At 51.6% G+C, this 25,281-nt stretch overlaps 1 protein-coding gene and 1 non-coding gene across 9 annotated transcripts in view; one reads left to right on the top strand and one right to left on the bottom strand.

The window, feature by feature from the left end:
- PAX5 (paired box 5) overlaps window positions 1-25,281 on the top strand; it is a 192,119-nt gene that overhangs the window by 26,834 nt on the left and 140,004 nt on the right. For 6 of the 8 annotated variants that reach the window (XM_029202837.1, XM_029202829.1, XM_029202831.1 and 3 more), the window contains one exon: window positions 3,088-3,216. The exons of the other annotated variants lie outside the window; for them this stretch is intronic. In XM_029202837.1, coding sequence (XP_029058670.1) covers window positions 3,088-3,216 — 129 coding nt within the window. The remainder of the gene's footprint in view (window positions 1-3,087; window positions 3,217-25,281) is intronic. 8 annotated transcript variants of the gene reach the window in all.
- Window positions 16,491-16,562, bottom strand: TRNAE-UUC. The gene has a single exon. It is a non-coding gene; the product is annotated as a tRNA-Glu (tRNA).

The following is a 25,281-nucleotide window of genomic DNA, read 5'->3' as shown; positions in this document are numbered from 1 at the left end:
AAAAAAAAAAATCCACTAATGGGGGTCTATAGAACGTCAGATAATTAAAGTAATAAATCAAGAAAGGGATACTTATTCATAACATTTTCTGCATCATTAGTCAGTAAGTAGTTCTGAATGTGTTTTTTCTTCTGTCAACCAGCCCTTCTACGATTCTTTGTGCACTTGCAGTCTTGAGTGAAGATGTGGCAAAACTTCCCAAACTTTCTTTCTCTCTCTCTCTTGCTTCGATCTCATGTGCTCCGTGAACTGTCAAGGGCTGCCAGTGGGGTTTCTGACACTCATGGGTGAAGTCTGAGAGTGACCATGACTCGTAAGGAGAAGAGTCATATTTCCTACTACCCAGGAGTTCAGAAGTTTCCCTTGCCTTCCCTTCCCTGCAAAGATCGTGAGATGAAAGTGACGTGTGTCTACACAAGGTGTATGATTTCTCCACTTTGGATAAAGGAAACACCTCTGGTTAGTTGGGGGAAAGCTTATTCTACTGTAAGAAAGCGGGCCACCATTCAGCAAGCCTCTGACGGTTCTGGCTGCCACAGGCCCTGTCAATTCCACTTAATCACACCTTAATTACACAAAGATTGTGTACCCTTTGTTGCTCCTTCTTTGACTGAAAACTTGAACTCCCCATGGTGATGGGGGACAGGCAGAGGCCTGGCTTATAGTTCCAGCTTTGTCATTAAGTCAACCAGTGAACTGTGTTAAGCCCCTTCACCTCTGTGAGGCTCAGTTTCCCCATTTGTGGAGCAAGGGGCACAAACCCAGTGCTCTCTGAGGTCTCTGATTCTTCATGGTTGCTTCTTTGAATAAAGGTAAGACAGAATTCTTCCCTTCCATAAAATAATTCTTCATTTAGTAATCCATCCAAAAAGCATTTGCTAAACCCCTGCTATGCAGCCCATGGTGGTGGAGACTAACGTTATAAGGAAGGTAGGACAAAATCCCCCTTCTCAAGGGCTTCTCGGTCTAATGGGGGAAAATAACAAGAAGTCTGCAAAACACTGAGATCAGGCTCAAGAAGAAAGTGTAGGGTGCTGTGGGAGCAGAAGGGAGGGAAAGATCAGCTTTGTTGAGCTGGAGTGAAGAGGGTTAAGGAGAGCTTTCTGGGGAAGTGTTTGTGGCTGGGATTTCATTTGCAGCTTTATTTCAGGTCACATAGCAAAGGAATATCAAACTTAGGGTAACTGATAATATTCTTTCAATTGGGTAAGAGGAATAATTACACTTGACAGTCAGCAGAATGCCTTATCTCGGAAATGTGTATAAAATCCATATCTTATTTGTGTACAGCCCCTTATAATTTATTAACTTACTGAGGAGTAAGGAAATGGAAGCTTTAGAGAGATGAAATAACTAGCCCAAGGTCACATGGCCAGTAAGAGGCGGAGCCAGAATTGGAACCTGAGTCTTTTGAGCCGAGTGTGATTACAAAATGTTGAAACACATGTCATCGGCTCTGTCAGCAACGTGGTGAGCCTTGGTTATATGTGGTGGCTGTTTAAAGTACCGAATGACTGGTGAGATTCTTTCTTCCTCTGTTCTTTGCACCTTAACGCAGAAAAGGTTGTGAGATTTGCATAAATCTATTTTGAGGAGCTTCATCTGGTGAAGGAAAAGAGAAGTTAACGATTTCTACTTCTGTGTCTCCTAAGGAAGATCTAAAATCAAACTCAAATATGAGAAGAAAGGCACTGCTCCCTTTAGGCCTGTAGGAGCAAGAGCTGGATGTGCTCCAAGGAAAGCAACAAACAGCTTCTCAACCAATCACCACCATTTCTAGTAATTTCCTACACTTTAGAGTCAAAAGCAGCTCCACCTGCCTCCAGCTAGTTATAGCCGAAGGAAATGTGTCTGAGATTGGTCTGTAGGTTTTAATGAACCAAGGAAGAATTCCCACAGCCCAGAAATGGAAATTCAGCTGCACAGTTTGAGAGGACCCTGATGACTGACAGGTCTCCCCCTTGGATTCTGGGGCCAGGAGTTAATGTGAAACTTGCACAAACCTCCCCTCCCCCATTCTTATTTTTAGGAACTTAGATACCTGGTCTCAGTCACAATAAGTCATCAACCCACATTTCTGGGCAGAAGGAATCCAGACTTTAAGTCAGTAGAACCAAGGCTGAGCCCTGGTGCTACGGCTTGTTAGCTAGATGACTTGGAGCCAATCACTTTGCTCTGTGGAGGCTCAGTTTCCTCACCTGATGAATGCGGATGAATAATAGCACTCTTGGTTATTGCAGGCATCAAATGAAAAGCACTTTATGAATGTGAAGCATATTATTGTTTTCCATTATTCATTAGTGAGGAGATTACTATAGGGGTTGACTTTAGTTCTTGGGTTCCAGTCACCACTCTGCATCTTATTAGCTGTGTGACTTTGGGCAAGTCACTTACCTTCTCTGAGCCTTGGTTCCCTTACCTTTCCAGGGACCTAACTTATAAGTTTGTTCTCAGAATTAAATGAGATGATGCCTGAATGCCAGGCACAGAGTAAGTTCTCAGAAAAAAATATCATTATTATAAATCAATATATATATATAACATATAGTATGTTAATATTATATAATTAATATAAAATATTAAAATCCAGGTCAAGTGGAAGGAGAAAAGACAGCGAGGGACTATAAAAAGACAGACAGTCTGCATTTGGTGCTTTGCTGGCTCTGTGTATGAGCGTGCAGATACTTACGTCTGCGGGATGGGTGGATTTGTAAGTAGGGAGTGAGCCTGACTAACGAGTAGGTCGTTTCTAGCACTGGCTGGTGGTGGGCCCCAGCTCCCCCGTTTCTCTGCTCCATCCCCCTGCTTCCTGCATCCTTGGACAGGCTGGGGTTTGAACTGGTGCCCGTGGTCCCTTCTGTAGTGTCAGTTCTCTTTGGGGCTGCTCTCATGGCCCAGGTTTGGCCGCTGCCCTGTGGCGAGTGTCCTCAGCACACACCTGCCCTGCCCCGCTCTCTCTCAGTCTCACCAGCCTCCTGTAGGGGGCGTGTCTTCGTATTGGCCCGAAGGCGGGGGCCGACCTTCCTCCTCCCCGGCACCGCCCCCCAGCCTCCCGCCGGGCCCTGACCGCCTTCTCCCTCTGCGCAGTGTCCACCGGCTCCGTGACGCAGGTGTCCTCGGTGAGCACGGACTCAGCCGGCTCCTCCTACTCTATCAGCGGCATCTTGGGCATCACGTCCCCCAGCGCCGACACCAACAAGCGCAAGAGAGACGAAGGTAGGAGACGCCGGCGCTGCCCGTCGGGGATGGGCCTGGTCGGATCTGTAGGATCTGTTTCCAGGCCTTCAGTCAGGGGCGGAAGCACAGACGCCCTCCGAGCACCCGTTACCTGCAGAGCGCTGGCGGCGTCTGGCCCAGCTTAGTCCCGTCCTGACCACGGGGAAGGGGCTGAGCCCTCCGGGAGAGGAAGAGGGCCCCCGGCTGGGACTGGACTTCTCGCTGGCCTCCTCCCATCTTCACCCCTTTGGTGGGAAAGCCGGGCCTGGCAGAGTCCTTGGGGCCTGTGTTTTGCGGCCTCTTAGAAGCCCTTGCGTTTGCAGATGTGATGCCCAGAGGGCGGGGTGTGGAGGGTATGAGCACAGCCGCAGTGTCCCCTTTTGGGGGGAGGCCTAGGGGATAGGGAGGGGCTGGGCAAAGTGAGAGGGGCACACATGAGGTGGCAGGGTCAGCGGGTGGGCTCTCCGAGGGTCTGAGCACACCTCTTTCAGAAGGCCTTCAGTGCGGTGATGGGGGGGGGCGTTGAGGAAGTGAATAATCTTCTCCTCTCTGTCCTTGGGCCTGGAAGGAGGGAGTGCAGGGGGCCTCCCTGGGATTAAATAGATGACAGTCTTCCCTGTTGGTTTTTCTCAACCCTCGGTGTGCCGCCCGGGCCTCGGGAGCTGGCTGCCTCTGTCCCGGACATGGGCCCACCTTAACCTCGGTCTCCTTTCCCTGGATAGGCTGCCAGCGGGCTGACATTAATGGGTTTGAGAGGAGAAATGACCCCTGGGAGTCTGTAAAACCTTTGTCAGGAAAGGAAAAAACAAAAAAAAAAAACGGGCTATAGTCTAGGGGCTGAGAGCAGGGTGACAGAAATCTTGATTCAATTATTCTGTTCCTCAGCACAATTCCCTTTCTCGGCTCCCTGTAAAGGATGTGTGTTCTCACGAGCACATACATGCCTAAGTACTTAAGACCTGTAACTAGAAAATTGAGTTGGCCCAGCGGTGGATTGGCCTGTGGTGTGTGGGCTCCAGGCCATGCAGGAGCTATGGCCTATGTTTGGAGCTGTGGAGTACATGGGGGATGAGTCACGGCTTCTGGAACCTGCCTCACCTCTCCGCCCCCTCACCCCCCAACACTCAGAGCAGATGTGGGAAGTCTTTAACTCAGGGTTGCTGTACTGGGTACTGCAGGAGGCAGCGGGCCTACCATCTCTGTTGGTTTATGGGGTTGATGGTGTCATCTTTTCTCCCCTTGTCACCTGGACTCACAGCAGATGTGCCCAAGCTGGGGCCCACTGTGTTTGATCATGTGGAGGGGTGGGTATGTGAGGCTCCCTCGGAGGTTGAGGGATACAGGCAGAGAGTTTTGAAGAGAGAAAAACATTGACTTTGATGTTTACCGTCAAACACACAGGTCCTGAACTGGGGGGACTGTGTCACTGTGTTTGTTGAGTGCTCTGTTGGCTTTCGGTCTCTGATCAGTGGTCACTGTTTAGCCTCTCAAGCTGCTTGAGAAGGTGTAAGAGTGGTCAGGATGTGAGTGTTGTTCATCTAGACTGCTCTGTGCTGGGCAGATCCTTCCTGAAGGCTGTGGCTCATTTGTGGTATTGACCTTTAAGAGGGACAGTGACAAATTAGGATGTGTCCAGATGGGTATAACCCGGATGGAGAGGTATTTGGAGAATAGCTCAAGGCTCTAGGGATGTTTTGGTACCAAGAAGAGGAGAATGAGAAGGACTGGATTGTTGCCTTCAAATATTTGGAAGGCTGACACGGAAGGCAAGAGGAACGAGACTTTGCTGTGTGGCCTCAAAGGCCAGTGTGTGGCAGATGCAGAATAGATTTCAGCTCAGAGTAAAAAATAACTTCGTAAATATGCGAGTGGTCTACGGCCAAAGGGGGCTGCCTCAGGAGGTAGTGAGTGCCTTGTCACCAGAGGTATGTTAGTAGAGCCTAGGTGGCCATTTGCTGGGCTGCTGTATAAGACCATCAAGAATCAGATGCAGGGCTTCCCTGGTGGCGCAGTGGTTGAGAGTCCGCCTGCCAATGCAGGGGACACGGGTTCGTGCCCCGGTCCGGGAAGATCCCACATGCCGCGGAGTGGCTGGGCCCGTGAGCCATGGCCGCTGAGCGTGCGCGTCCAGAGCCTGTGCTCCGCAACGGGAGAGGCCAAAACAGTGAGAGGCCCACGTACAACAACAACAACAACAACAACAACAACAACAAAAAGAATCAGATGCAGAATTGGATGACCTTTGAGATCCTTTCAGTTTTGGAATTTACGATTGAGCCCTGATCCCCAGAAAGACTTGGGAGGTGATCCAGTCTGTGGTCTGGATTTGATGGTCCTGAAAGCTTACAGGATTGGGAAGATTGAGAGACTCAAGCAACAAGCAGAGCCCCTGCCTGCCCCCCGCCCTGCATCACTGAGAGTGGATATGGCTGGGCAGAGAGGTGGGCAGAAGTGCCCTTGCTCACATCAGCAAACTACCTGGGAGCAGTACAGTGTGGTGCTCCCTACTGCCCTTTCCCATCCTCCCTCTATAGCTCCCTGCATCCTTGCGTTGGCTTCAGGAGGAGTTGAAGAGGCAGAGATTGCCACCCCCTTTTTATAGGGGAGGAAACCAAGGCCCCAGGGAGTTCCATGATGTTGGCAAAGCCACAGGGCTGGTATGGCCAGGCGGTGGGGTGGGGTGGGAAGGAGTGGAGAGAGCCCCTGAGGCCTCAGCTCCCTGGCATTGTCCAGCCACCTGCTGCTCCTCAGCCCCTCCAGAGAGATGCTTTGGAGGTGCAGCAGCCTGGGGCTGGGCAGAGCCTGGAGGGTTTCAAGCAGAAGGGCGTGGTCAGCAGGCTGGATGCTGCCAAGAGTGTGGTGAGAAAGTAAGAACCAGCCACTGGAGAAACAGGGGAAATGCTGGTGCGTTGGATTCCGGCCCGTTGAGGCTGCAGACCATGGCACCATTTTCCTCAGGAGCCGTCAGCAGCCTGAGGCAAGGGCCATGGGGCAAGAGAGGCAGTAGAGGGCCAAGAGGAAGATGGCTGAGGGTCCCCATCCCCATTTTTCAGATGAGGTGACTGAGGTTCTGCAGGATGGAGTTGCTTGCTCAGCTCTGGTTCACAGTCATCTTCCACTTGGACTTGGGTTTTACCCTGTGGGCATGGGCTCAGGGCAGGGGTGGGTGGTGGGAGAGTTCCGTCACAGAGGACCTGCCCTCTAGACATTGCAGGCCGGTGGGCAAGATTGGCAACCCGAAGTCCCTCTGATGGGCAGTGTGTGGGGTGATGCTGTGCTGGGAGGATGACACCAGAGAGGGAGGGCAGGGCAGGCCAGGGAAGGGCCGACATTGACCAAAAGGATCTGGTAAGGGCTCTCATAGGAAGTGGCACTTTATAAAGGGAAAAATATTTTACACAGCTTGTTTTTAAACTTAAATGAATTAAAATCTAATAAAATTAAAATTTTAGTTCCTCAGTTGCACTAGGCACATTTCAAGGGCTCAGTAGCCACATGTGCCCAGTGGCTACTGTATTGGATAACATGGCTTGAATACAAATGCTTGGCACATAGTGGGTGCTCAATAAATGCTTCTCTGTAGGATGGGTCGGTCACGTGCCTGTAGAGGGTTCTCAATTAGTGAGGATAATGGTGGTGGGGAGAGTCTCTAGTCTCCTCAACTAGAAGTGTTTCTCTTGGTAATTTTGGCTTCCGTGGAAAGCTCTATTTGAGTAAAGAGTTCTGTAGCAAAAACAAACAAGTTAGAACACCGTTAGACCAGTGGATTGCCAAGGGCCCTTGTAATCTAGAAATTCTAGGATTCTCCTTGGGACATGTGCCTCCAATACCAGTCTTGGGGATGTGGCCACTGTGTCCAAATCTCAGATGAACAGTTCTGCGGCTGAGGCAGCAGATAAGGTCCGTGGGGCCTCTGAGGGCAGAGCTGGGGCTGGTTAAAGGAAGCTACAGGGAGGAAGATCATGGCTCAGTGCAAGGAACAGCTTTCAGACAACACCCAGGCTGGGCCAAGGTTAGAAGCATTAGCTTAGAAAGGTAGTGAGCTCCCTGTCATTGGAGGTATGAGCAGGGGTGAGGGGCAGAAGAGTCAAAGAAGGCATTCTGGTTTAGACTCCACGACTTTTTTAAAAGTAAATTTATTTATTTATTTATTTATTTTTGGCTGTGTTGGGTCTTCGTTGCGGCGCGCGGGCTTTCTCTAGTTGCGGTGAGTGGGGGCTACTCTTCGTTGCGGTGCGCTGGCTTCTCACTGCGGTAGCTTTTGTTGTGGAGCACAGGCTCTAGGCACGTGGGCTTCAGTAGTTGCAGCATGCGGGCTCAGTAGTTGTGGCTCGCGGGCTCTAGAGCGCAGGCTCAGTAGTCGTGTTGCATGGGCTTAGTTGCTCCACGGCATGTGGGATCTTCCCAGACCAGGGCTCGAACCCGTGTCCCCTGCATTGGCAGGTGGATTCTTAACCAGTGCACCACCTGGACTCCATGACTTTTTAGGCCTGTTACAATCTGGGGGACAAGTGCTTCTGTGACTGCCTGGCATCTGGAAGTGGTTCTGCCTAGTTGTTTTCCCTCCTGCTGCTTGACTCTGAGTCCGCCATCACGTGGGCTTGACTGGGCGGGGCCGTATCGCCTGTGTTTCTACCCTCAGCCTGGCCCCTTGGCACAGGGCCTGGTGCCCAGAGGGCTCAGGAGGCTTGTGGATGGTGAGAGTCAGGCTGGGGTGCTGCCCAGGCATGAGAGGCAGCTTCGTCTCTTGATTGGACTGTCCTGTGAGGGTCTGTGGAGAAAGCTGTGGCATGGGCCTACAGTATCCTGCGGGGCTAGGGGGACAGAGCCCGGGCAGTGCCTCCCTCCCCGGAAGGCCCAGAGGAGGTCGTGGCGGGGCTGGACTTGGCGGAGCAGGCAGAACTGTGAATAGCGACCATGGGTGAAAGGGCAGCCCCAGGCCCTCTGTTCCTTTTTGGGCCTTTGATCTCTGGTGGGGCCTCCTTCCGCCGTCTCCAGGGCCCCCATTCAGGTCCCCTTGACCTCCCCCTCCCTTCGTCCCCCCAGTTTGAAAGGCCCTCAACACACCGAGGTCAGCCGAGTGCGAATGCCTTTCACTAGCTCAGAAGGCTGGCCAATCCAGCACCCGTGTGGAAGCTTCTTTGGGGGCAGTGGAGGGTACATTGCAGGTGGAATTTCTGGGCACTGGACTGCCCTCTGCCTGCAGAGGGCACAGGAAGGGGCCTGTCCTTTTCAAAAGATGCCAAGTCCAGCAAGACCCTCATGGGGAAGTTTGGGGGGCATTTAGCGGGGGCTCCTGTCATGACTATGTCCATCCCTCCTTCTGGAGGTGCCTGTCTCCTCTCTGTCTTTGTGTCTCTCCCTGTGTCTTTTGTTTGGGGGTACATCTCATCCAGCGCCCTCTGCCTCTGTTTATGTCCTGTTTATCGAGACTTCCTCTGTGTCTGCTTCTGTCTGCTGTTCCAGCTCTCACTCTCTTTCTTTTTCTCATATTCACTCTCTTCTCTTTCTCTCTCTCTCATGTGCACTCCCCCACTCTCTCTCTTTTCTTGTATTGGCTCTTGCTCTCTCTCTTACTAGCTCCGCCCTCCCCTTCTCCCAGGCTGGGAGCCTCAGCTCAGCCCTGACCTGCGGACCTCCATGGGAGGCATCCTGGGGAGGGAAGGGGTTTAGAAGTTCACAGACCATGCAGGGCCCCAGGGACCCTCTGACCTTGGGCAGACCCTGGCCTTCCTCTCCTAGGACCCTCTTCTTTTACTGACACTCAGACTCTGTCTGTTGCTCCCAGACTCAGGACCGAAGGCACTGGAGCAGGAGATGCAGAGACTGCTCTCAGATTTCCCAGCAGGGACTGGGGTGTGTGGAAAAGCTCAGGATTCCTGAGTCAGGGGAGAGTTGTAGGCACCCTTGCGGCACCACCATTCCAGAGATCAGTGATCTCTGGAGACCCCCAAATAAGGTGAGGTGTTGAGGCAAGGACCCAGGCTCACAGGCCAGGGACCAGCTGGTTTGAGGACCCTGTGTGGTGAAATCTTTGGCAAGTTACTTAGTCTCTCGGAGTCTGCATTTTGCCATCGGAAAGTAGAGGGGGCACAAGTTTTGTGCGTTATTGTGAGGATAAAATGAAGTCGTTCTGGCAAAGGGTTTAGCTCCAGGGCCTGGTGGTCCTAAGTATTTAATAAATGGCCCCTGAAGGAGACCGGGGCTTGAGCGTGTGAGGCCGGTCCAGGCTGAGGGCTAGCAGGCTCCCGCTGCAGTTCTGTTTGGCAGCTGAAACTGGCTGATCCTCCCCTGCCCCCCTCCCTGACTTCCTGTTTGTAACAGTCAGCCTCTCTGGGCGCCAAGGCTGAACAACAGCGCCCCCAGGTGGCAGCTGCAAAGGGAAGGGCCCCTGGCTTTCCTTTGCTTCCTTTTCCTTCAGGACCTTCACTTCAACCCCTTGATGGAAGGATAAAAGGGTTAAGCCTCAGTTTTCCGTGAAGTGACATCTTGGGTACACAAGGTGGTGGAGACCTCCAGGATGGAGGGCAGAAGGCAGAATACTTGGACCTGGGAGGGCTGGGCCTCTAGGGGTTTGGGGTCACCAACTTGGTTTTCACAAGCCCTTGTCGGAGCTGGAAGGGCCTTGGAGAGCATCTGGGACGTGTCACCTAGTCATTATTCAGATAGGAAAACAGGCTTGGAGAAAAGAAGGGGTCTGACCAGTAAAAATGACATTTCACATGGTAAAAACCCAGAAAAACTAGAGGGACAGACGGACTCCTCAGAACATCCTTGATATCCTACTGCCATTTGACAGGCCAAATCTTAGTTTCTTACCTCCCCTCCTTTCCTCCATTCTCCTCGGCCCATCTGCTGCCCCCACTGTTGAAAGCCATGAGCAACCCTGACCTGACCCCATCAGCCTATCACCCCTGGGCCTCGACTCTTGACGGTGAGCCCTGACCTTCCCTCCCTGGCCTCCCGTTCCTCCTCCCCATCCCTTCTGTGCTTCCAGCCCCCGCACAGTCTCTGAGCTCTCCTGTCTCTGGGCCATTATCCAGGCAAAGCCCTCCACCTGGAATGCTGTCCTTGAGGCTGGTCTGTTGACCTGGCCTGGTTGCCAGAGCCAGTCCTCTCCCTGGGGGATTTTCAGTGTTGGGCCATTGGTCCCTCTCGACTGGCTGGGGCCCTTGGATTCATCCCGGGCCAGCATGGAGCTTTGGAGACCAGACAGACTCTGCAGAGAGAAGGAAATGACCACCACTTTGTCTTGGTCTCTCCTGGGGCTTCAGCAGAGCAGGTCCCCTCCCTGCCCTCCACAAGGTGTCCCCTGAATGTACCCTCAGGCTGGACATGTAGGGTGCCCTTCCCTGAGTTCTTTCTTTTGTCTGGGCAGGGGCCCGGACCAGCATGCTTGCTTAGAGGGCATCACTTTGAATCTGATTGCCAGCCTTCTGGTCATGCTTTACTTGGCTTGTCCTGTATTTAAAATGATTTTGAGTTAGTTACCAACATTTAAAAATAAGATTTCCCATCTGGATGTCTAGCCTTTCTTGGAAAAAAAAAAATCAGATCTTGTGACACTGGGCAGACTTTCTTACATGGCAGCAATCGTCTGGGGCTGCTGGGCCTGTGATCCTCCGGGTGCTCTGTACTCACCTTGTTCACGGCGTTTGTGCTCTAATTTTCTCTACCTGAATGCCTTTGAGCTTCTGGAGTCCTAGTATGGACTCTGAAGAACACGTCTGGTTGAGTCCAGGTTGTGGCAGCTAAAGCCTATGGGAGGCAGGGCCCTGATCGAGCTGGGTGGGGCTGTGTTTGTGTGTGTATGTGTGTGTGTGTGTGTGTGTGTGTGTGTGCGCGTGTGCATGCGGTCAGGGAACTGGGCAGTCAGGCTCTCAGGCCGGAGGTAGGTGAGGGAGGGAAGGCAGTAGGGCAGGGCCAAGCAGCCCCACCCCTTGGCAGCCCAGAAGAACAGTGAGACGGGGGTCATTCAGTTCACACCTGCCAGATGGGTAGTCCAGGCACGGGGGCGCTTAGTGGCAGTGATGCTAAGGACCCATCTCCCAGCCTGGCTGGCCACTCTCCCGTCCTTCCGGTTTTGCAGTCATTGGCACCTCAGCCAGGCAGACAAGTGTCCGAGGCTTCCTTGGTAAAGCAGGGGACTTGAGGCCAGGTGGTCAATCAGAGGGGCTCCTTGGGCCTTTCCCTGGTACCTAGGGTCTGTCCCTTGGGTGGGGGGTCAGGTTTCGGTTCCTCCTGGCCCCTAGGTCCCTGAGTTTCACTTTGATTCAGTGACTGAGAGCCCTCGTGAGAGCCAACACCCCGCCCCCACCCCTGTTGTTTGCACACCTGCTTCACCCAGGCTTCCTCCACCCCTCCCCCACCAGCTTTTCCCACGGGACTGTGCACTGGTGTCCCAGAGAGCCCTGGGGGACGTAAAGAGCAGGGGCCACAGTGTGAGTCGGCTCTGGGGTCAACCAGAAGGAGAGCTGTGAGGTCTCATCCCTGGCGGGCAGGCCCCCTGCCAGGGCTGTCTGGAGCTCAAGGTGGAGTGGACTTGGCTTTCTTCCCCACTCCGCATGCCCTGGTGCCCTGTGGGGCAGAGAATCCCATGGTCCTTCCTCTGTCTTTGGAATATGGTTAATCCTTGGCTGCAGAATCTGCAGCTCAGGACTTTGCAACACTCCAAGTACTAGAGGCTCATGAGGCAGGGAGGGAGTCCAGAGGAGGGAGCCTGGGGCTCTGGGTTCCAGTCCTCAGTCTGTGGCTGACTTGCTGGTGACCTTGGGGAAATCCCTTTCTCTCTCTGGGCCTCAGTTTCCTCATTTAAAACATGGGATCAAGGTTCTCTTTGGTACCAAGATTCTGATCTGCTCCTGGTCCCATCTCAAGTCCTCTTGGCATTATTTTAAACAAGTGGTTCTCAGACTTTCAGTCTTGCAACCCTTTTAAACTCTTAAAAATGATCAAGGACCCCAAGGAGCTTTTGAATTTATGTGGGTTAATTAAAATGGACAAAATTTTAAAATATTTATTAATGTATTAAAAATAGCAGTAATAACATAAATAATGTGCTGTTCGAAATAAGAAAGGACAATATTTTCCAAGCCAAAACATTTAGAGTGACATTGCTTTATGATTTTGCAAATCTCTTTAGTGTCTGGCTTAATAGAAGACAGCTGGGTTCTCATATCTGCTTCTGTATCCAATCTGTTGTGATATCACACATCTTAGAACCTCTGGAAAACGCCAGTGTATACTGGGAAAAGCATCAGAGTGATGAAGGCCAAGAATAATTTTGTATTATTATGAAAATAGATTTGACCTCACAGACCCCTTGGAAACGTCTTGGGGATCACTCAAGGGGTCCCTGGACTAGACTTTGAGGATCTCTGCTTCAGGCTGCTGCAGACTCTGAGCTTACTTATCACTCATACAGAGAGGGAGAGCAGTTAAGTGGTTTTCATTAAAAGAAAGGTGCCATCAGTTTCTCCTGTTCTTTTTTCCTGAAGGCAGTGGGAACCATGGCAGGCTTCTGAGCTGGGGAGGGAGTGACAAGACATGCTAGGCTTTGGAAATCGTCCTTTAGCAGATTAGGGTGTGCAGGGCTTCTGGGTCCTCTCCCAAGCTTGAACTTCCACAGAAAGGCACAGCTACGGAGGCTCCTTTTACTTCCAGTGGAATATCGTAGGGTTTGAGGCCTGATCTCCGTCCAGCAGGCTTCCTTTGGGGCCAACAACAGCTTCCTAATGCTCCCTAAGAGCCCAGGGAGTGGGCGTTTGGGGATCCAGCCACCTCTTCCCATCCCAGCTCAGCTCTGCAGCTGTTCAGGGCAGGCCCGTGAGACCCCCACCCAGGGCATAGTTTTGGCGGGGAAAACCCCAGCAAATAATGTTGATTTGGAATGAAACAAAATAAAATGAAATAAAGAAGTAGGTTTGGTGTTTATCTTGACTCCTGGCCTTTGAGGAAAAGCAGGTGTGAAAGGCAATTGAAAAAAAGGGAGATTTTTGTTCTGATTCCACTGGGGCTTCTGAGTTTTTCCAGAATGCCAGTGGTTGGTCACGTGTGTGTGTGTGTGCGTGTGCGTGTGTGTGTGTGTGTAATTTCATTTTGAAATTTCCAGTTTTCATTTTCATTGGTACAAGTTTATCATTTGCATTAGTCCTTCCTTGGACTGATGGACTGAAATGGAGGAGAGGAAGAAAAAGAGAATTTCCTAAGGTCATTTAGAAGACTTGAAAGATGCTAGAGGAGATATGCTTGTAGTGAGATGAACTGAGCTATGAGAGGAAACAGAGAGAAAGGTATGGCCCCTAGAGAGACTAGAAAAGCGGACGGTAAAAAGCGACAAAGGGGTCAGACTCTTCCCAGCACCAGCCACCAGGTGGCACCATCGACCCAAGACAGCTTAGTTGCTGTCCAGGGTTAGGGACAAGAGGGGTGACAGGACAGTGTGTACTGACCATTTCCGAGCTTGGTATGCTTGTAACTCGGTGGGGGGCAGCAGTGCCCAGGTAGGCTGCCCATTTGCCTGAGTTTCACTTCTCTGCCAGCATTTAGTCACAGCAGTGGGAGACTGGGCCATTGCTGTTGGGGATCACTCCCGTCCTTCCTCACCTCCATGGTGCAGACGTCTTAATACAAACCTTTTTGGGAGTCAAGTTCTCGGTTCTAGTCTAAGCCTTTACTTGCTGGCTGTGTGACCTTGGGCAAGTCACTTCTCTCTGAGTCTTGTTTTCCTTGTGTTAAAATGTGGATATTTGAACAGATGACTTAAGGGATCTTTTGGGCTCTGACATTCTGTGGTGTGCCAGAGAGAGCACTGGAGTTGGAGTTAAATTCAGGATCTTTCTCCATTGGCTGTGTGACCTTGGGCAGCTCACTCCCCATCTGTGGGGACTGCAGTAACATCTCCCTCACAGTCTGTTATATGAAGTAGCAGGTTGGAAAATGCTTTGAAATCTCTTTTGGTGCTTAGGAGAGGGAGGGGTTGCTATTTATTTTTTTTCCAGGCAACTTAAGTTAGCCAGAAGCAGGTCTTCTACCATCCTCACAGCTCAGAAAGTTTGTGCCTCTGCCTGTGACCACAAATCAAAGCCTATGGTAGGTGTTTTCTCAAGGTCACTGCATCTCTGTCCTAACTATCTCATGAATCTGCTCCTTTTTTTTGGTCCCCACTGCTACTGCCTTAGTCCAAGCACCCTCTCTTCTCCTTTGGACTACTGCTGTAGCCTCCTAGTGTGTCCCCACCTCCAATGTCACTGACTTCTCCAAACAGTCCACCTTCCGCATAGCAGCCCTAGGGGCACTTCTGAAATACAGTTTGGATCGGTGACTCACCTGAAGGGTTTTCACCCTTCAAATCTGCCCATTGTTCTCAGAAAGCATCTAAACTTCTTAACAAGGTTGCTAGGCCTTCTGTGGTCAGACCCGTGCCCATCTCATGAGCCTCGTCCCTCCCCACCCTCCTCTTTTCATGCTCACCCCAGTCATACCAAACCTCAGTCCATCCCTTGAGCACCACTTGTTCTTTCCTGCTGGCAGCGTAAGGGTTATATGCACGGGTTGTAGTCAGGCAACCAGGGTTCTGGTGCTGACTCCACCAATGCCTACTCGTGTAACTTTGGGCAAGTTATTTGACTTCAGTTTCCCTCTTTGTAAAACAAGGGTACCCATTGTGCCTATGATTGGGTTGTTACGTGGATTGAATGAGGTAATGCATGCACAGTGCCCTGGAGGACCCCGATGCATGATATATATGTGCTCTATAAAGGATGCCTTTTATGGTAATGTGTTCCCACCGCCTGGAAACTGCCCCCCTTCTCCACCCTACCATTTACCCAGCTGACGTTCTACAACTTCAGGATCCAGCTCATGTCACTTCCTAAAAGTGAAGGCTTCCCTGAGGGTCCCTCCTAACTGTCAGCTCCCCTGGGCCCACCTGCAGCACACAGAGCCTGCCTGTTGACAAAAGTATCACATTTGTCACTCATCTCTCTTCCCTGTGAGACTGGGAGCCCTGTGCGGGCGGGACTAGTGTCTGTAGTGGTCACCATTGTGGCCCTAGTGCCCAGCACAGGGCTGTTTTTTGGTAACAAATATGTACTGAATAGGGACTGGATGTCACAGAAGCCGGGAGCCCATCTGGTCCGTAGGTGCAGGCTGCTGAGTAGAACCCAGAGCCTTGCACGTCAAAGGCTTCTTCCTTTCACTCCTGCCTGACTCCATCGTCTCCATCCTCCAGCGCTGCTGTCTGGCTCCATAGAAAGGATTTCATGACAACCATTCTAGAGGGGGAGGGAGCTCTCCTGTGGTCTAAACGCACACACGCGCACGTGCACACACACACACACACACACGTGCATAGCTCTGCATGCTGGTGCCTAGGGCCCTTGTTCTGCCTGCCTTACCTAAGCATATGCTCCAGGTGTATATAGATCACAGCCTCAAATGGGAACTGTGGCTCTAATGGTTAGCATTTACTGAGTGTTTGCCATATGTATTTTAAACTATTAATGCATTTAATACCGCCACTGTACCAGGTGAAGCTCTTATCATCCCCATTTTATAGAGTTTCAGAGAGAGATCCAGGAAATTGCCCACGGTCACACAGCTCCACCGTGGCACTATTGGGACCAGCCCCTGGGCAGCTGGCTTCCAGAGTGGCCTTACCTGCCACCCTGGTCTGCCTCTCACAGAGTGTTGCACAGGATGGCATCAGTGGGAATGTCCTCAGCTCTCTCCAAAAGGGGGCTTTGAGCCCACCTTTTATTTCAGTTCTACCATCCCCATCACCCTGCCATGCTGAGCTCAGGGCGACCTTGGTGCAGAGCCCGCTTCCTCACTCAGGTACTCAGCCATTTCTGAGGCTTCCCCTGACACTGCTATGCATGCTTCCCTGTCACATCCTCCAGTTGGCCACCTTCAAGTGCAGTTGGCTGATCACATATGGAGTTTACACCACAGCAGGGTAGCACAGTGGGTGGACTGGAGTTCGAGCCCAGCCCTGCCACTTACTAGCTGTGCGAGCTTTGACAAGGGCCTGAACTTCTCTGAGCTTCAGTTTCCTCATCTGTCAAAAGGGGATAATAATTCCTGCAATTCCTGGTAATTAAAAAACGTTATCTGTAGTATTTTGATCAGCTCTGGCACATGGCACATTTTAAGAATATTTAACTCATCAGAGCAGAGTTTTTACCCTGAATCCAAATTCCTCAAGAAGACCTTCTTAAGAACTTTCTAAATTCCCAGCTCCTTTGTTTTCTCTTTCTCTTGCAGGATCTTAGTTCCCCGACCAGGGATCGAACCTGGGCCACGGCAGTGAAAGTGCCGAGTCCTAACCACTGGACCGCCAGGGAATTCCCAACTTTCTCTCTTTTTTAAATGATTATTTTATTTATATTGCTAAGTCTAATGATAGGATTATTCAGGCTAGGGTCAGAATAAAAAGATGTACACACCAGAATTTACACTGGCAGAATTTTAGCTCCGCTTTTTTTCAGAAACCAACAATTCGAGTTGTAGCTGAGGGCAGCTTGCAGAGGCAGGATGAGCCTGTCACAGGGTGGAGAGGCTGGGTTCCTGGCTCCAGTTCACCACTATCTTGCTGTGTGGTCTCAGTCAGGTCCCTACCCTCTGGGTCTTTGATTTGGATGCAATGAGCCCGGATCACCCTTCCATCCCCAGATTCTGCCCCCTCCCTCCTCCCTGCTGTTCCCCCTCCCTCCTCCATCTTCTCTGTCTTCGTTTCCTTTCTGTGTGAGACACAACCGCCATCCAGCACTTTAGAATTGGACTTTTGTTCTGCTAACATCTCTTTTCTGAAAAGAACGATTGGTCAGGTTTGTATCTTTTAAATGCTGGCACATTTCATCAGTTAAGAACCTGCATACCTCTCTCTCAAGACAGAGCTTTAAGGAGGCAGACAGAAGCAGCAAAGGGGGAGGTTTATGGCAGACAGTGGAGGAAAATCCACCCAATCTCTTTGGGGGCCTAATGTATGGTCCTTCCCTAAAATGCCATCTTTCCTGGGTGCCCCCTTTCCTGCTCTCCCTGTGACCCTAAGCATTTTCCAGCTTGACTCCGGTTATGACTTGCGTACTACTCTATAGCTCCCCACAGAATGGGGAGAGGGGACGAGTGGGACCTGTGCCTGAGTCATTTTTGCTCAAGGTCTCTTTGAGGTAGGGCTTGGAGCACAGGATCAGGAATCACAGGGCCTTGGGTTTGAGTGCTGGTGATCTTGGGCCAGCCACGCTGGGCCTGGGTTTTCTTACTGGCAAAGAGAGAGCAGAATTCCTTCCTCAAAGTCTTGTGCCAACTCAGGAGGAGCAATGTGTGAGAAAGTGCTTTATAAACTGTCAAGCTCTATGTAGGTATGGGTGTCGTAGTTCATTTCAAGTGCCTGCTCTGTGACCTTGGACAAATTCCAAGGGTCCATTTACCCTTGGAGAACTAACTTCTCCAAGGGTCCATTTACCCATCTGTAAAATGGGGACTCTAATCCTTAGATCATACAATGAATGTGAGAATTTCATGTGGATGTAAAACAACTGGCAAGAACAACTGTTCTTGGCAGTGGTGAGACAGGCTGGGACCTGGGGCCCTTTGCTGCAGCGCTGCAGTGCTTGCGCCTGGACACACCTCTCCTCGAGCAACAAAATACAAAGAAACTGCCTGGGACTAAAAATAACTGTATGCATGCCCAGTTGGGGCAAATTCTGGACCCAAAAGATAGAAAGAGACCAAAAAAACCCAACTGCCACTTTTGAAGAGCCTGGAGCAAAAACAGGGTGTCAGGAGCAAAAGCAGGGTAATGCGGATGCCCCCTGCCCACACCACCACCTAAGGGGTGGGCAAAACACCTAAGCCACCCCTCTGGCCCGACCCCTGGACACACCCCTCCCATCACCCCATGTAAGAAACAAGCTTGCCCCCTCTCGGGGAGCGAGCAAGAGAACCTGTGATTTGTTCTCGCTGCCCCATTCTGCAGCAAGGGCCCCAGTAAAGCCTTGCTTGAATTTCTTGTCTGGCCTCTAGTCAATTTCTATTGATCGGGGGAAGGCCAAGAGCCCTGATCGGTAACAGTGGCAGGTGCCCAGGTCTAGGTTAGTGCCCTGTCCCTTTCCTTCTTATTTCTTCACGGTGCCTCCCCTGTGAGTACCGCGCACAATAATGAAGCCACGGGCTTCTGAAGCCTGGCTGCCCATTCTGAAACCCAATCGGCCCCTTCCCTAACCTGTGCCTCAGTTCTCTTGCCTGTAAAAGAAGGATAATAATACCTACTGCAGAGGGCTCTTGAGCAGATTAGCCCGTGCCCACGCATGACCCGGCACAGAGTCGGCGCTCAGTGAATGTTTGTGATTCTGTTGACCTTGCTCCCTCCGCGCACCCAGAAAGAGGCCCCCAGCCGCCATCTCCTTCAAGCCCCCTTGGCCGGCGAAGAAAGCCGGGCCTGAGTGGAGCGGAAGGGGTATGCTCAAGGTCGCACCAGGAGTCCCCTGCTAGGATCTCTGGGGAATTTTCAGGGATTCCGCCGTGCCACCGAGCGAATAAAGAAAGCCCTTCCAAGAGGCCGAGGGCCCTGGGGAGAGGCCAGAGGCCAGACCCCGCTCCTCCGCCTCGCTCTCGGGGCGCCCCATCGGCTGGGAACGGAGGGCAACTGTCTTCCAGGAGGGCATGGGGGTTTCCTGCGCGGGGTGGCAGGAGAAAGAAATCCAACCGCGTTAGAACATGGCGCAAAAAAAAAGGGAGAGCGCTGCGCCCTCGGCAAGGAGGCGGCCCGCCTGCCCTGCCTCCGCCAAGCATTTGCAATTTAATTGACATTTGGCGGCAGGAAGCCAATCAGTATAAGTCAATTGACGTGCCGAGATAAAACTAATCGGCGGCCGGCGCTCCCCCCGCCGGCACAGCGTGGCGGCCGTGGTGCCGCGGGCCCGGCCCCGGCAGGTACCGGCGTTGGCGCGTGTCTCGGCCCGCGAGGGGGCGGCGGGCGGCCCTCTGACTGCCGCGCAGCCCACGGCGGCCGGGATAGGTCCGTAATGAATGACTTTATTTGCCGGGGCCCTGCTGAGAACAATTGAGTTTGTTATGGTAACAACGGATGCCAGCTTTCCGGGCCCCGGGGAGCGCGGGCGCGGCGGCAGCCGGGAGCTGGGCAGCGGAGCAGATGAAGCGCGCCGAGGCGAGGGGTGCCGGCGGCGGGGGACCGGCCCACCGAATGTCAGGAGTCCGAGGGACACTGTGCGCCCCGGAGCCGGCGGAGGAGAGGCCGGATTGCTGGGCCTCCTTGGACGGAGGTGCTGGGGTGGATGATGCACGCCACTCTCGCCTTGGTCTGCAGTGCAGAATTGGGCTGGGGGGTTCATAAATTCCTTGCTCTCTTGTTGGACTGGCCCGTCCTCCTGGTGTTCCTGCGGCCTCTTCTTCCATCTGCTTCTGAGTGTAAAGGTTCTTCTGGTCTTGCTGAGTGATTCCCTGACATCAGTTTTTTGTCTTTTGCTCCAGTGGAAAAGTAGAAAAAGACACAAAGTCATCCCTGCCCCCTGGGGCATGGCTTGACAAATTCAGGTCTGCATATCAGCCCATCACATGTGGTGATGCTGTCTCTGAGCCCTCTGCTCTGGAGAGAGGGCCTTCCTTCCATCTCTGTCCCCTGTCTGTATCCCCATTCTTTGTGGCGTGGCACCTCCCACAGGAAGCCCTCCTTGTCCCCACAGAGAAGGCTGCCAGCCACATGGCCGCCTCTGAGTCCCTGCGGCCTTCTTCTGCCTCCCCCATCGGTTGGTGACTTCCAAGGGCAGGGGCCACCTCTGATTCCTCCCAGTTGCTCCCTTAGCGCCCAGCTTGGGACAGAGCATGGGTGTGGAAGGGGTGGATAAGGGGATGCATTTTTTTCTTCTTTTCAATCTCTTGCTTTCCCTCTAGTTAGAGAACCAAAGCGTTCCTTTTTCTCCCCCCACCCCAACCCCCTTTCTAGTTCTGTTTTCAGGCACACTATCATTCATTCATTCACTCAACCAATATTTACTGAGAAGTAGCCATGTGTCAGATACTCTGATATGAAAGGCCCTTGACTTTGGGGAACTTACTGACCAGTGAGAGAAGATAGTGCAATGCACGTGATAAATATGTGTCAGGCGCCTACTGTGTGCTGAGTAACGGCCTGAATTCCTTGAGTTGGCACAGGCTTAATAAGGGCCCCCTGTCATTGCATTCAGTGACCCTTGGTGCCACCCTGTGACAACCGCTCTTATTCAGAAATGTACAGACTGATGCTTACTGTGTTTAAGAGGCAGCACGATGTTGCGGAAGGAGTCTAGATTGGGAATCTAACGCTGGTTTGCTGTGCGAGCTCTGTCCATTTTTTTCCCCCTCTCTGGGCCTCAGTGTCCTTGTCTGTAAAACGGGGGAATTGGAATTGATGGTCTCTGAGGACCAGTCGAGTGTGAGTCGTCCACAGGGGAGATGGAGGCAGGACCCAGGTCTCTGCTCCCAGCCCAGTCTTGCAATGTGACCAGTGCAGCTGACGTTGAGACTGAAACACTCACTGTGTGACAGGCACCGTGTACGACGCCAGCCTTAAGAAACGTAGGTACTATTACTGTTTCCCTTTGGCAGATGGAAAAGATGAGAGGTTAAATGATCAGTCTAGGGTCATGCAGCTAGTAAGTTGGAGGGCTGGGATTCAAACCCAAGCAGACTGGTTTCAGAGCCTGTGCACTTAATCACTCTGTTAATGGCAGAGGTAGCACGTAACCCCCCACCCCCACCCCTGCAATCCCTCCCCTGCGCTTACAACTCACCCGGTCTTAGTCCCACCTCCCTTGCTCTCTGAGCTCCAAAGCTCATTCTGCATGTTTGCAGGGCAGCAGGAGCACTGATTTGTCAAGGTGTCTTTTCTACCCCTGGCTTTTTGTTCTTTTCCTTGGTGCAGATGGCTGAGAGAAGACCCAGCAGAAGGGGGAAGCTGTTGTGGAACCTGGGTCCCTTCTTGGCTCTGTCCTAGCTGGATTATTGTATCTGGAATTGGGTTGCTAAAAAGGAGAGGGGGAATCCAGTGTTGTCTTTTTAGGAACAAGCTCTTACTATTCATGCCTGAGGAAGTACATTTATTTTATAGTTAATTTTGGCGCCTGTCTTCCTGTTCCTCAGAAGGGGTCTGGAGACCTCTTTCTCTCCCTAAAGATACCCTTTTTCAGAAAGACAGATTAGGGTGATAGTTTCAATATGAGATGGTCCTAATTGGCAGAGCTGAAGGGGCCTTGGAAATCGTATACAGTGAGTTTAAATCCTGTCAAATTAAAAATTGTTAAATCCTCCCCTGTTTAAAACAAGTATTTTGTAGTGCTTCCTTTGCTATCCTAAAATGAAATTTAGAGAAAATATAACCTACTTATACACATAATTTAAAAATCAATATAATGCCCCAATTGTAACAAAAAGGGGAAAGAAAAATAAAATCATAATTAAATGATGTATTTCATTATGTAAATGCTCCAGCCTGATTACACCAGAAGACATAATAAAGTAGTCAGTTGCTTGCACTTATGCGTAGAATCACCATGAATGTGGCAGCTACAAATGTGGACAGCTGTGTTTTCTGGCAATACAAATACCTATGGTGGTGTTGCCATCAGCAAACTGATTTTCTGAAATTGTGCACATGTCTTGATAAAATTGCAACCAAAGCGAAGCATAATCTTCCCTCAATTTATGCGATGGTTGTATTCCTGGAAAATTCAGTGTAGATTAAAACACCAAGTTTGTGTATGTAAGTAAAATAGTGTTAGGTTCATGGCTCAAATATTTATAAAGAGAGTTTTCACCAACTTGAATGTATGATGAATCATTCCAAAGATGTGTGGGATGCAGGGCGATCCTTCACTGGCCTGGACTGGGGAGCATCCTGGCTCTGCCCACTAAATGCCATAACTCCTCCCCAAATAACAGTAAGTCACAGATTTCCGAAATCTCCTCTGATTTGGTCACCCTTGTTGAGATCCACTGCAACAAATGAGTTTCTCTTTGGGGTCTCTTCCTTTGGGAAGTTCTGTGACTCTGTGAAAAAGCAAAATCTGCATATATTGTGCATTTTGTGTGGAGGACCCTGTGCTGGGAAGGCAGAGATGCGTGGCCTGATGTGCACCTGGGGCTCCTGCATGGGTACCAAGCTCCCAGGGAACCACAGTTGGTGAGAGCCCCACCTACATCTTATCTCTGTCTGGGATACCCTCTGCCTCCTCTCTCATGCCTCCAAGTCCAAATCCTGGCTCAAATGCCAACTCTTTCCTCCAGGAAGCCTTTCCTGACCCTCTCCCTGACCCCTAACACCAGACAGACTCTGTCTCTTGGCGCCCACCGTGTGCTCTTCGGTGCTCTCGTAGGGTACTTTCCGATGCTTGAATCCTAACTCCATCTCTAGGCTTCTTCCCCCTGCTAGGAAATGGGCTCCCCTTACAGGGCTATGCTTGGGGTCGGAGCACCAGCAAAAGACGAATGAATGCTTGAACCAAGGGATACAGCTTAGCCAGGTGCTGCCCTCTGAACACACCTTGTCCTTTTTTTTTTTTTTTTTTTTTTTTGGTACGCGGGCCTCTCACTGTTTTGGCCTCTCCCGCTGCAGAGCACAGGCTCCGGATGCGCAGGCTCATAGGCCATGGCTCACGGGCCCAGCCGCTCCACGGCATGTGGGATCTTCCCGGACCGGGGCACGGACCCGCGTCCCCTGCATCGGCAGGCGGACTCTCAACCCCTGCGCCACCAGGGAAGCCCCGCCTTCTCCTTTTTAATTAGGCAAATGGCTTCCCTTTTCCTATTCTCACTCCCTGCCCTCATCCGCTGACCCGAGGTGTTTGCCGTGCCGATGATACTGTCTCAACCTACGGTCCCCCTGGCTTGCTTGCTCTGACCCAGTGCTGCAGGCTTGGCAGGATTTATTGACCCCATTGCACAGATGAGATGAGATGTGCTGTGTAAGGTCACACAGCTGGCAAGTGGCAGAGCCAGAGCTGGCACCTGGTATACTACCATCTTTGCAATTTAAACTCTTCTAAGGCCGGGCCTCCTCCCTGGGGAGTCATTCATCCATTCACTGGCTCCTGACTGAGAGCTGGGCACTGGGGCCTCAGTGATGGTCAAGGCCTGGCGGCCACCTTTGTTTTCCCTGAGGGAGTTCTGTCTCCCAAGCCCTAGGCCAAGCATGGAAAGGCTCTTCATCAGGTGCCCCCAGGGAGGGAGTGAGCACTCCTTCACAATGGGAGGCTGCCAAGGAGTGGCTGTGGCTGTTTCCTTTGTACCTGTTTTTGTTTTTGCTTTTTTTTTCACTTTCAATGAAATATCCACTTTTACCTGTTTATTCTACAAGTGTTTATTTTGTGCCTACTATGTGCCGGACATTATTCTTGATGCTGGGGACACAGCAATGAATGAGACAGACAAAACCTCTGCCCTCATGAATGACATTCTAATGAGGGAGAATAAATAAATAAGGAAAATAAACAGCATGTTGTTAAGTGCTCTGGAGGACAACAAAGCTGGGTAAGGAGATAGAGAATGAAGCCAGGCCGGGGGTAGGGTACATGCTGGTTTGTGGAGGGTGGTCATAATGATGAGATGCCATTTGAGCAGAGACTCTAGGGGAAGGAGGAGGGAGCCAAACAGATACTGGGGGAGGAATGTTCCAGAGAGAGGGAACAGCACATGGCAAGGTGTGAGTGAAGCAGAGGTGTGCTTGGCATGATTGAGGGACAGCAAGGAGGCCGATGTGGCCAGAGCAGAGTAAGTGGGAGGAGGGTGGGAGGAGGGGAGGTCAGGAAGGTGGGGCTGCAGGCCAGGGGACCCAGATACAGTAGGGTCTTGTAAGCCATGACCCACTGTAGATTTTGCTCTCAGTGAGATGGGGCACCAGTGGGCGGCAGCCCAAAACATCTAACAGGGAAGTTCAGAGGTGCATCTGTCCTCCACCACCAGTGAGTCTCTTAACTCTGGCAGACTTCCCCTCTTCATCATCTCCTGGACCTGCCCCTGAACCTGGGTAGCCATTCCCGCCGTGCGCTCTTTCCTGGGTGAGGGCCTCCATCTGGCCTCTGGGCCTTTTCTTATCCCCCTCCAAGAGGGTCTCTACTCTGTGGCCACAGCAGCCATATGAGCCCCTCTACCCCACAACCGTTCTGTGTCTGGACTGAATTGTAAGTGTATTGACAAGGGCCCGACTATTTGGAATACAGATTGAAGGATCTGGGAGGTAGTGTCTGGGGCTACTGGAAGGTGTACGGGGAGGGGGGGCAGCGTGATGCAGTGTGAGCCCCAGAAGCCCTTCCCCCACCCTCAACAAGCCCTTCATCTCAGCCCCGTATCTGGCCTCAGCAATGGCTCCCCCCAGAGGCACCTACTTTATTTATTGCTTCTCCCCAGCTCCCTGTGGGCAGAGGAAAGTCCATTAGTGTGTTTGCAGACTCTGCCAGCTCTAAGCAGATGCAAGGCTTATTTGCAAACTGTCATTGCCCTGGCCTCCTCCAGAGACCTGCATGCTGGGCTCAGCTTTTTGGTTCCAAGAGCCTCCTCCCCCAGGCAGACAGCCAGGTGGAGCCCCTGTGCCCTGATTTCCCAAAGCACAACATCTTAGCTTGCAGTTAGGAAAATTAAATTAACTGCCATGAAGGAACCAAAGCAGCACATTGGGCCACGTTGAGAGTGGAGAATGAGGCTCTCTGTTGATAGGAGCTCATTGGCTTGGCGTGAATCAAGGGAGGTGTTGAGAGAAAGCATGAAGAATCCTGGGCTGAGGGCCTGGGATCCAGGTTTGAGTCCTGACTGGGATGCTGAGTGTCTTGGTGACTTTGGAAAACTGTTTACTGCCCTCTGGGTCTCAGTTTCTAAGCTATAGAAGATGCTGCAGCTGACCTTAGAATCCATCGTAAGCTCTAAAATTCTCTGAACCGAATTTTGAGGATGTTTCCTTCGTCCAGGTGGCCAGGGACAGAGTGGTATACCCAAAATGACTCCACAGTTCTGAAATTGCCTGGAGGTCGGCCTCAGCCGGGTAAGAGGCACTCAGGAGCTGAGATACCAGGGCTC

This window comes from Monodon monoceros, unplaced genomic scaffold (assembly GCF_005190385.1).
Source record: "Monodon monoceros isolate NGI ecotype Baffin Bay Population unplaced genomic scaffold, NGI_Narwhal_1 Super_Scaffold_5, whole genome shotgun sequence".
Taxonomy (NCBI): domain Eukaryota; kingdom Metazoa; phylum Chordata; class Mammalia; order Artiodactyla; family Monodontidae; genus Monodon; species Monodon monoceros.
This window is presented reverse-complemented; position numbering and strand designations above follow the sequence as displayed.